Below are 12,367 nucleotides of genomic sequence, written 5' to 3'. Positions count from 1 at the left end.
TGATGTCCATAAAATGATTCAAAGAGACTCTAAATGAGGTGATAAATGAGGTGATAAATGAGGTGATAAATGTCATCAAGATGTATTGATATGAATTCAATGACCCTTTGTTCTCCCCTCCCCTCTCCTCTCCTCTCCTCTCCTCTCCTCTCCTCTCCTCTCCTCTCCTCTCCTCTCCTCTCCTCTCCTCTCCAATCTCCTCTCCTCTCCTCTCTCTCCAATCTCCTCTCCTCTCCAATCTCCTCACCTCACCTCTTCACCCCTCACCTCTTCTCTTCTCCCCTCCTCTCCAATCTCCTCCCCTCACCTCTTCTCCCCCCTCTCCCCTCCCCTTCTCTCCTCCAGGCGTCTGGATGCTAACCTGTTATCTGAGGTGCCTGCGCGGTCACTAGGTGGTCTTAGGTCTCTAAGACACCTGTGGTTGGATGATAACAGTTTAACAGAGATCCCTGTCTCTGCTCTGGACTCTCTGCCGGCCCTACAAGCTATGACCCTCGCTCTCAACCATATCACTCACATACCTGACCATGCATTTAGCAACCTCTCATCACTGGTCGTACTGTGAGTACCCTCTGGTTGTGTGTGGGCTGGGATTTATCACTGGTCGTACTGTGAGTACCCTCTGGTTGTGTGTGTGGGCGGGGGGATTAGAGGGGGTTTATGTGTCTGTCTGTTATCTGACAATGTGTCTGTTGTCTTTCTGAGGTCAGTCGTGTTGAGATGTGTGTTTTAACTGTGATTGGTTGAAAAGTCTTTCCTTTATTGTGATTGGCTGTCTTTCTGTGCATAGTCATCTCCATAACAACCAGATCCAGACGATGGGAGAGAGGTGTTTCCAAGGTTTGCTCAGTCTGGAGACACTGTGAGTAAAAAAAAAAAAAAAAAAACACACACACACACTCAGGGGTGCGTGCTCAGTCCCCTCCTGTACTCCCTGTTCACCCACGACTGCATGGCCAGGCACGACTCCAACACCATCATTACGTTTGCGACGAGACTATAGGGAGGTCAGAGACCTGGCCGGGTGGTGCCAGAATAACAACCTATCCCTCAAAGTAATCAAGACTAAGGAGATGATTGTGGACTACAGGAAAAGGAGGACCGAACACGCCCCCCAATCTCATCAACGGGGCTACAGTGGAGCAGGTTGAGAGCTTCAAGTTCCTAGGTGTCCACATCAACAACAAACTAGAATGGTCCAAACACACCAAGACAGTCATGAAGAGGGCACGACAAAACCTATTCCCCCTAAATCCTTGGAGGACCGAGCACGCCCCCAAAGGTTATACAGCTGCAACATCAAGAGCATCCTGACCGGTTGCATCACTGCCTGGAATGGCAACTGCTCGGCCTCCGACTGCAAGGCACTACAGAGAGTAATGCGTACTGCCCAGTACATCACTGGGGCTAAGCTGCCTGTCATCCAGGACCTCTACACAAGGCGGTGTCAGAGGAAGGCCCTAAAAATTGTCTAAGACCCCAGCCACCCCAGTCATAGACTGTTCTCTCTACTACCGCATGGCAAGTGGTACCAGAGCACCAAGTCTAGGTCCATGAGGCTTCTAAACAGCTTCTACCCCCAATCCATAAGACTCCTGAACAGGTAATCAAATGGCTACCAGGACTATTTGCATTGTGTGTCCCCCCCCAACCCCCCTTTTACACTGCTGCTACTCTCTGTTTATCATATATGCATAGTCACTTTAACCATATCTACATGTACATACTACCTCAATCAGCCTGATTAACCAGTGTCTGTATGTAGCCTCGCTACTGTATATAACCTCTACTGTATAGAGCCTCTCTACTGTATATAGCCTCGCTACTGTATATAACCTCTACTGTATAGAGCCTCTCTACTGTATATAGCCTCTCTACTGTATATAGCCCCTCTACTGTCTATATCCTCTCTACTGTATATAGCCCCTCTACTGTAAATAGCCTCTCTACTGTATACAGCCTCTCTACTGTATATAGCCTCTCTACTGTATATAGCCTCTCTACTGTATATAGCCTCTCTACTGTATATAGCCTCTCTACTGTTATAACCTCTCTACTGTATAGAGCCTCTCTACGGTATATAGCCTCTCTACTGTATATAGCCTCTCTACTGTATATAGCATCTCTACTGTATATAGCCCCTCTGCTGTATATAGCCTCTACTGTATATAGCCTCTCTACTGTATACAGCCTCACTACTGTATATAGCCTCTCTACTGTATATAGCCTCTCTACTGTATATAGCCTCTCTACTGTATATAGCCCCTCTACTGTATATAGCCTCTCTACTGTATATAGCCCCTCTGCTGTATATAGCCTCTCCACTGTATATAGCCCCTCTACTGTATATAGCCCCTCGACTATATATAGCCCCTCTACTGTATATAGCCTCTCTACTGTATATAGCCTCTCTACTGTATATAGCCTCTCTACTGTATATAGCCTCTCTACTGTATATAGCCTCTCTACTGTATATAGCCTCTCTACTGTATATAGCCTCTCTACTGTTATAACCTCTACTGTATAGAGCCTCTACTGTATATAGACTCTCTACTGTATATAGCCTCTCTACTGTATATAGCCTCTCTACTGTATATAGCCTCTCTACTGTTATAACCTCTCTACTGTATAGAGCCTCTCTACGGTATATAGCCTCTCTATAGCCTCTCTACTGTATATAGCCTCTCTACTGTATAGAGCCTCTCTACTGTATATAACCTCTCTACTGTATATAGCCTCTACTGTATATAGCCTCTACTGTATATAGCCTCTCTACTGTATATAGCCTCTACTGTATATAGCCTCTCTACTGTATATAGCCTCTCTACTGTTTTAACCTCTCTACTGTATAGAGCCTCTCTACGGTATATAGCCTCTCTATAGCCTCTCTACTGTATATAGCCTCTCTACTGTATAGAGCCTCTCTACTGTATATAACCTCTCTACTGTATATAGCCTCTACTGTATATAGCCCCTCTACTGTATACAGCCTCTCTACTGTTATAACCTCTCTACTGTATATAGCCTCTACTGTATATAGCCACTCTACTGTATATAGCCTCTCTACTGTATATAGCCTCTCGACTGTTATAACCTCTCTACTACATATAGCCTCTCTACTGTATATAGCCTCTCGACTGTTATAACCTCTCTACTGTATATAGCCTCTCTACTGTTATAACCTCTCTACTGTATATATCCTCTCTACTGTATATAGCCTCTCTACTGTTATAACATCTCTACTGTATATAGCCTCTACTGTCATAACCTCTCTACTGTATATAGCCTCGCCACTGTATATAGCCTCTCTACTGTATATAGCCTCTACTGTATATAGCCTCTCTACTGTATATAGCCTGTCTACTGTATATAGCTTCTCTACTGTATATAGCCTCTATAATGTATATAGCCTCTCTACTGTATACAGCCTCTATAATGTATATAGACTCTCTACTGTATATAGACTCTCTACTGTACATAGCCTCTACTGTATATAGCTTCTCTACTGTATATAGCCTCTCTACTGTATAGAGCTTCTCTACTGTATATAGCCTCTCTACTGTATATAGCCTCTACTGTATATAGCCTCTCTACTGTATATAGCCTCTCTACTGTATATAGCCTCTACTGTATATAGCCTCTCTACTGTATATAACTTCTCTACTGTATAGAGCCTCTCTACTGTTATAGCCTCACTACTGTATATAGACTCTCTACTGTATATAGCCTCTCTACTGTATACAGCCTCTCTACTGTATATAGCCTCTCTACTGTATATAGTCTCTACTGTATACAGTCTCTCTACTGTATATAGCCTCTCTACTGTATATAGCCTCTCTACTGTATATAGCCTCACTACTGTATATAGCCTATCTACTGTATATAGCCTCTCTACTGTATATAGCCTGTCTTTTTACTGTTGTTTTATTTCTTTACTTATCTATTGTTCACCTAATACCTTAATTGCACTATTGGTTAGAGCCTGTAAGTAAGCATTTCACTGTAAGGTCTACTACACCTGTTGTATTCAGCATTTCACTGTGAGGTCTACTACATCTGTTGTATTCAGCAGTTCACTGTGAGGTCTACTACACCTGTTGTATTCAGCATTTCACTGTGAGGTCTACTACACCTGTTGTATTCAGCATTTCACTGTAAGGTCTACTACACCTGTTGTATTCAGCATTTCACTGTGAGGTCTACTACACCTGTTGTATTCAGCATTTCACTGTAAGGTCTACTACACCTGTTGTATTCAGCATTTCACTGTAAGGTCTATTACACCTGTTGTATTCAGCATTTCACTGTGAGGTCTACTACACCTGTTGTATTCAGCATTTCACTGTGAGGTCTACTACACCTGTTGTATTCAGCGTACATGACAAACTTTGGTTTGATTTGAGATGTTAAAGGCAGATACAGAATGTATCTAACAAGTTAATCAACAAGCTTCATGTTAGCATTCTAGTTTGCTCTGTTTTGTTGTTAATTCTTTCCAATGTGTCAAGTAATTATCTTTTTGTTTTCTCATGATTTGGTTGGGTCTAATTGTGCTGCTGTCCTGGGGCTCTGTTGGGTGTGTTTGTGAATAGAGCCCCAGGACCAGCTTGCTAAGGGGACTCTTCTCCAGGTTCATCTCCCTCTCCTCTCTATTTCTCCCTCTCTCTCATCCTATCTCCCCCCTCTCTCTCTCCCTCTATCTCTTCCTATCTCCCCCTCCCCATCTCTCTCCCTCTATCTCTTCCTATCTCCCCCTCCCCTTTGTCTCCCTGTCTCTCTACCTATCTCCCCCTCGCTATCTCTCTCCCTTCGTCTCCCTGTCTCTATACCTATCTCCCGTCTCTATCTCTCTCCCTCTATCTCTTCATATCTCCCCCTCCCCTTTGTCTCCCTGTCTCTCTACCTATCTCCCCCTCTGTCTCCCTGTCTATCTCCCCCTCGCTCTCCCTCTCTCTCTTCCTATCTCTCCCTTTGTCTCCCTGTCTCTCTACCTATCTCCCCCTCACTCTCTCTCTTCCTATCTCCCCCTCTCCCATTGTCTCCCTGTCTCTCTACCTATCTCCCCCTCTCTATCTCTTCCTATCTCCCCTCTCAGGGATCTGAACTACAATGATCTACCAGAGTTTCCTACAGCCATCAGGACCCTGGCAAAGCTTCAGGAACTGTGAGTACACACACACACACACACACACGCACACGCACACGCACACACACACACACACACACACACACACAGACACACACAGACACAGACAGACACAGACACACACAGACACACACAGACACACACAGACACAGACAGACACAGACACACACACACACACACAGACACACACAGACACAGACAGACACAGACACACACAGACACAGACACACACACACACACACACACACACACACAGACACACACAGACACACACACACACACACACACACACACACAGACACACAGTTGCCTGCTTGACTATCATATGTCTCTGTGATCAGGATCAGTGGTTTATGTTATATTTATATCATATTTTATCAGTGGTTTTAATGCAGGATACAACATCTCAAACCTCAATAGCTGCACACCGAGGGGAGGGCTATGATTTCTCTCGCAGTTAGCAGATGCTCTGACGTGTGTGTGTGTGTGTGTGTGTCCTAGTGGGTTCCACCACAACAACATCAGAGCGATCCCTGAGAGAGCCTTCATGGGAAACCGCCAGCTACAGACCATGTTAGTACCCACACACACTGATAAACACACACACACATAAACTGATTAATACACATAAACACACACACACACACAAGTGCACGTAGACAAAGGCCTTGGTGAAATAAATAACATGACCTCTTCCTCAGTCACTTCTATGAGAATCCCATCCAGTCTGTGGGAAGATCCGCTTTCCAGTTTTTACCTAAGCTTCATACCCTGTAAGTAATGAGGTTCCTTCTCCAGTCTGACAATATGACTTTTGGATGTGTGTCTTGGATATAGCAGACCACATGAGTGTGTATACCATCTAACTAACCAGCGCGTCCCTCTCCAGCTCCCTAAACGGGGCGACCCAGATACGAGATTTCCCCGACCTGAAAGGAACCACCAGCCTGGAAACACTGTAAGAGAGAGAGACACACACACAGACACACACACAGACACACACACAGACACACACACACACACACAAACACACACACACAAACACACACACACACACACACACACACACACACACACACACACACACACACACACACACACACACACACACACACACACACACACTACTGCTGTAATGAGTGCAGGGGCTCAGTCTCCCCTACCTAATGAGTGTCTCAGAGAATGGGAACGGAGACAGAAATAGAAGGAGGAGAGAGAGGGGAGAGTTGTACCATCAGGTAGCTAACTAGCCACAGAAGCTCTGGGAGGGTACGACAGGCACTGGGAGGGTACGACAGGCACTGGGAGGGTACGACAGGCTCTGGGAGGGTACGACAAGCTCTGGGAGGGTACGACAGGCTCTGGGAGGGTACGACAGGCTCTGGGAGGGTACGACAAGCTCTGGGAGGGTACGACAAGCTCTGGGAGGGTACGCCAAGCTCTGGGAGGGTACGCCAAGCTCTGGGAGGGTACGCCAAGCTCTGGGAGGGTACGACAGGCTCTGGGAGGGTACGACAGGCTCTGGGAGGGTACGACAAGCTCTGGGAGGGTATGACAGGCTCTGGGAGGGTACGACAGGCTCTGGGAGGGTACGACAGGCTCTGGGAAGGTACGACAAGCTCTGGGAGGGTACGACAGGCTCTGGGAAGGTACGACAAGCTCTGGGAGGGTACGACAGGCTCTGGGAAGGTACGACAGGCTCTGGGAGGGTACGACAAGCTCTGGGAGGGTATGCCAGGCTCTGGGAGGGTACGACAGGCTCTGGGAAGGTACGGCAAGCTCTGGGAGGGTACAACAGGGGCCCTAGAAGGGTACGACAGAGGCTCTGGGAGGGTACGACAGGCTCTGGGAGGGTGTGACAGGCTCTAGAAGGGTACAACGGGGGCTCTAGAAGGGTACGACAGAGGCTCTGGGAGGGAATGACAGAGCACACACATGCATTGACGTTGAGAAAGTTCTGGGGCATTAGGATCTCTTAGACTAGAGGGAAGAGGGCCCACAACTAGCCTTACAACACCAGTTCCAGCCAAATCTGGTCTCCCATCCAGGGACCAACTAGTCCCAACCCTGCTTAGCTTGTGGCAAGCCAGCAGTGGTCCGGTTCGTGTCAGCCTATTGAGCTAGCTGTCTCACTGTGTTAGTATCACAGAGACAGAAGAATCAACTGGCTTCCCTTGACCTAAACAATCACTACAATACTCAAATACCCTCTTCTGTCTCTCACTCCCCCCTCTCTCTCCTCTCTCTAGGACATTGACCAGGGCTGGTCTCTCTACTCTTCCTCAGCGGTTGTGTCAGCAGCTACTCCGCCTCAGAGTACTGTGAGTACTTTGAACGAAAGAATGTGCACACACACAATTCAATTTAACAGTACCCCCTAAATGCTCCAATTGATAAAATCCCAAACCCACAGAATTGCTTACCTCTGACATGGGTCTGAAACCCCAGATTACACTATAATGATATTTTTGCCTGTGTGTTCACAGCGAGTTGTCTCATAATCAGATAGAGGATCTTCCCAGCTTCTATCACTGCTCTGCCCTGCAGGAAATGTGAGTCAACATGGTGTAATGGTTGAAGCTTAGAACAACGTTCCAATAACAGAATGTTAGAACAACGTTCCAATAACATAATGTTAGAACAACGTTCCAATAACAGAACGTTAGAACAACGTTCCAATAACAGAATGTTAGAACAACGTTCCAATAACAGAACGTTAGAACAACGTTCCAATAACAGAATGTTAGAACAACGTTCCAATAACAGAACGTTAGAACAACGTTCCAATAACAGAATGTTAGAACAACGTTCCAATAACAGAATGTTAGAACAACGTTCCAATAACACTATGTTAGAACAACGTTCCAATAACAGAATGTTAGAACAACGTTCCAATAACAGAATGTTAGAACAACGTTCCAATAACAGAATGTTAGAACAACGTTCCAATAACAGAATGTTAGAACAACGTTCCAATAACAGAACGTTAGAACAACGTTCCAATAACAGAATGTTAGAACAACGTTCCAATAACAGAACGTTAGAACAACGTTCCAATAACAGAATGTTAGAACAACGTTCCAATAACAGAATGTTAGAACAACGTTCCAATAACACTATGTTAGAACAACGTTCCAATAACAGAATGTTAGAACAGCGTTCCAATAACAGAATGTTAGAACAACGTTCCAATAACAGAATGTTAGAACAACGTTCCAATAACAGAATGTTAGAACAACGTTCCAATAACAGAATGTTAGAACAACGTTCCAATAACAGAATGTTAGAACAACATTCCGATAATGGTATGTTAGAACAACGTTCCGATAATGGCATGACTGAAATAGTAGGAGTCTATGCTTTGGTATTGCAGTTTCACTGCTTGTTTTGTAGTAACAGGGTGTGTGTGTGTGTGTGTGTGTAGAGGCCTGCAGTATAACCACATTAGGAGAATTGAGAGGAATACCTTCCAGCAGCTCAGCTCTCTACAGTCTCTGTGAGTATACTGTTTACTCTCTGTGAGTATACTGTTTACTCTCTGTGAGTATACTGTTTACTCTCTGTGAGTGTACTGTTTACTCTCTGTGAATACTCTTTACTCTCTGTGAGTATACTGTTTACTCTCTGTGAGTATACTGTCAACTCTCTGTGAGTATAATGTTAACTCTATGTGAATATCTTTACTCTCTGTGAGTATACTGTTTACTCTCTGTGAATACTCTTTACTCTCTGTCAATACTGTTAACTCTATGTGAATACTCTTTACTCTCTGTGAGTATACTGTCAACTCTCTGTGAATACTCTTTACTCTCTGTGAGTATACTGTCAACTCTCTGTGAATACTCTTTACTCTCTGTGAGTATACTGTTTACTCTCTGTGGGGTATACTGTTAACTCTATGTGAATACTCTTTACTCTCTGTGAGTATACTGTTTACTCTCTGTGAGTATACTGTTTACTCTCTATGAGTATACTGTTTACTCTCTGTGAGTATACTGTTTACTCTCTGTGAATACTCTTTACTCTCTGTGAATACTCTTTTCTCTCTGTGAATACTCTTTGCTCTCTGTGAATACTGTTTACTCTCTGTGAGTATACTGTTTACTCTCTGTGAATACTCTTTACTCTCTGTGAGTATACTGTCAACTCTCTGTGAATACTCTTTACTCTCGTTCAGTATACTCTTTACCCTTCTGTGAATACTCTTTACTCCCTGTCAGTATACTGTTTACTCTCTGTGAATACTCTTTACTCTCTGTGAATACTCTTTACTCTCATTCAGTATACTCTTTACCCCTCTGTGAATACTCTGTACTCTCGTTCAGTATACTCTTTACCCCTCTGTGAATACTCTTTACTCTCTGTGAATACTCTTTACTCTCGTTCAGTATACTCTTTACCCCTATGTGAATACTCTTTACTCTCTGTCTGTATACTCTTTAGTCTGTGTAAGTATACTCTTTACCCCTCTGTGAATACTCTTTACTCTCTGTCAGTAGACTCTTTACTCTCTGTGAATACTCTTTACTCTCTGTGAATACTATTTACCCCTCTGTGAATACTCTTTACTCCCTGTCATTATACAGTTTACTCTCTGTGAATACTGTTTACTCTCTGTGAATACTGTTTACTCTCTGTGAATACTCTTTACTCTTGTTCAGTATACTCTTTAGCCCTCTGTGAATACTCTTTACTCTCTGTGAATACTCTTTACTCTCTGTCAGTAGACTCTTTACTCTCTGTGAGTATACTGTTTACTCTCTGTGAACTCTTTACTCTTTGAATATCTCTGTGAATACTGTTTACTCTCTGTGAATACTCTTTACTCTCGTTCAGTATACTCTTTACCCCTCTGTGAATACTCTTTACTCTCTGTGAATACTCTTTACTCTCTGTGAGTGTAATGTTTACTCTCTGTGAGTGTACTGTTTACTCTCTGTGAGTATACTGTTTACTCTCTGTGAGTATACTCTTTACCTCTCTGTGAATACTCTTTTCTCTCTGTGAATACTGTTTACTCTCTGTGAATACTGTTTACTCTCTGTGAATACTGTTTACTCTCTGTGAGTATATTGTTTACTCGCTGTCAATACTCTTTACTCTCTGTGAATACTATTTACTCTGTCTGTATCCTCTTTACCCCTCTGTGAATACTCTTTACTCTCTGTGAATACTCTTTACTCTCTGTGAATACTATTTACCCCTCTGTGAATACTCTTTACTCCCTGTCATTATACAGTTTACTCTCTGTGAATACTGTTTACTCTCTGTGAATACTCTTTACTCTTGTTCAGTATACTCTTTAGCCCTCTGTGAATACTCTTTACTCTCTGTGAATACTCTTTACTCTCTGTCAGTAGACTCTTTACTCTCTGTGAATACTCTTTACTCTGTAAGTATACTGTTTACTCTCTGTGAGTATACTGTTTACTCTCTGTGAGTATCCTGTTTACTCTCTGTGAGTATACTGTTTACTCTCTGTGAGTATACTGTTTACTCTCTGTGAGTATACTGTCAACTCTCTGTGAGTATAATGTTAACTCTATGTGAATATCTTTACTCTCTGTGAGTATACTGTTTACTCTCTGTGAATACTCTTTACTCTCTGTCAATACTGTTAACTCTATGTGAATACTCTTTACTCTCTGTGAGTATACTGTCAACTCTCTGTGAATACTCTTTACTCTCTGTGAGTATACTGTTTACTCTCTGTGGGGTATACTGTTAACTCTATGTGAATACTCTTTACTCTCTGTGAGTATACTGTTTACTCTCTGTGAATACTCTTTACTCTCTGTGAGTATACTGTTTACTCTCTGTGAATACTCTTTACTCTCTGTGAATACTCTTTACTCTCTTTCAGTATACTCTTTACCCCTCTGTGAATACTCTTTACTCCCTGTCAGTATACTGTTTACTCTCTGTGAATACTCTTTACTCTCTGTGTGTATACTCTTTACTACTCTGTACTCTCGTTCAGTATACTCTTTACCCCTCTGTGAATACTCTTTACTCTCTGTGAATATATCTCTGTCAGTATACTCTCTGTGTAAGTATATTCTTTACCCCTCTGTGAATACTCTTTACTCTCTGTCAGTAGACTCTTTACTCTCTGTGAATACTCTTTACTCTCTGTGAATACTATTTACCCCTCTGTGAATACTCTTTACTCCCTGTCATTATACAGTTTACTCTCTGTGAATACTCTTTACTCTTGTTCAGTATACTCTTTAGCCCTCTGTGAATACTCTTTACTCTCTGTGAATACTCTTTACTCTTGTTCAGTATACTCTTTAGCCCTCTGTGAATACTCTTTACTCTCTGTGAATACTCTTTACTCTCTGTCAGTAGACTCTTTACTCTCTGTGAATACTCTTTACTCTCTGTGAACTCTTTACTCTCTGTGAATACTCTTTACTCTAAGTATACTGTTTACTCTATGTGAGTATACTGTTTACTCTCTGTGAATAATCTTTACTCTCGTTCAGTATACTCTTTACCCCTCTGTGAGTATACTGTTTACTCTGTGAGTATACTGTCAACTCTCTGTGAATACTCTTTACTCTCTGTGAGTATACTGTTTACTCTCTGTGAATACTCTTTAATCTCTGTGAATACTGTTTACTCTCTGTGAATACTCTTTACTCTCGTTCAGTATACTCTTTACCCCTCTGTGAATACTCTTTACTCTATGTGAATACTCTTTACTCTCTGTGAGTGTACTGTTTACTCTCTGTGAGTGTACTGTTTACTCTCTGTGAGTATACTGCCAACTCTCTGTGAGTATAATGTTAACTCTATGTGAATATCTTTACTCTCTGTGAGTATACTGTTTACTCTCTGTGAATACTCTTTACTCTCTGTCAATACTGTTAACTCTATGTGAATACTCTTTACTCTCTGTGAGTATACTGTCAACTCTCTGTGAATACTCTTTACTCTCTGTGAGTATACTGTTTACTCTCTGTGGGGTATACTGTTAACTCTATGTGAATACTCTTTACTCTCTGTGAGTATACTGTTTACTCTCTGTGAATACTCTTTACTCTCTGTGAGTATACTGTTTACTCTCTGTGAATACTCTTTACTCTCGTTCAGTATACTCTTTACCCCTCTGTGAATACTCTTTACTCCCTGTCAGTATACTGTTTACTCTCTGTGAATACTCTTTACTCTCATTCAGTATACTCTTTACCCCTCTGTGAATACTCTGTACTCTCG

The 12,367-nt window shown here is 42.7% G+C and overlaps 1 protein-coding gene across 1 annotated transcript in view; it reads left to right on the top strand.

Annotated features, from left to right (window-relative positions):
- LOC139417448 (leucine-rich repeat-containing G-protein coupled receptor 6) overlaps positions 1–12,367 on the top strand; it is a 104,110-nt gene that overhangs the window by 64,248 nt on the left and 27,495 nt on the right. Inside the window, exons 5-13 of the mRNA XM_071166732.1 lie at positions 346–561; positions 791–862; positions 5,096–5,164; positions 5,648–5,719; positions 5,848–5,919; positions 6,036–6,104; positions 7,396–7,467; positions 7,633–7,698; positions 8,571–8,642. Of these exons, the coding sequence (XP_071022833.1) occupies positions 346–561; positions 791–862; positions 5,096–5,164; positions 5,648–5,719; positions 5,848–5,919; positions 6,036–6,104; positions 7,396–7,467; positions 7,633–7,698; positions 8,571–8,642 (780 nt within the window). The remainder of the gene's footprint in view (positions 1–345; positions 562–790; positions 863–5,095; positions 5,165–5,647; positions 5,720–5,847; positions 5,920–6,035; positions 6,105–7,395; positions 7,468–7,632; positions 7,699–8,570; positions 8,643–12,367) is intronic.

The sequence above is a fragment of the Oncorhynchus clarkii genome, chromosome 9 (assembly GCF_045791955.1).
Source record: "Oncorhynchus clarkii lewisi isolate Uvic-CL-2024 chromosome 9, UVic_Ocla_1.0, whole genome shotgun sequence".
Classification (NCBI taxonomy): domain Eukaryota; kingdom Metazoa; phylum Chordata; class Actinopteri; order Salmoniformes; family Salmonidae; genus Oncorhynchus; species Oncorhynchus clarkii.
Note: the sequence above shows the minus strand (reverse complement) of the source record. Positions and strands in the feature narration are given on the sequence as shown.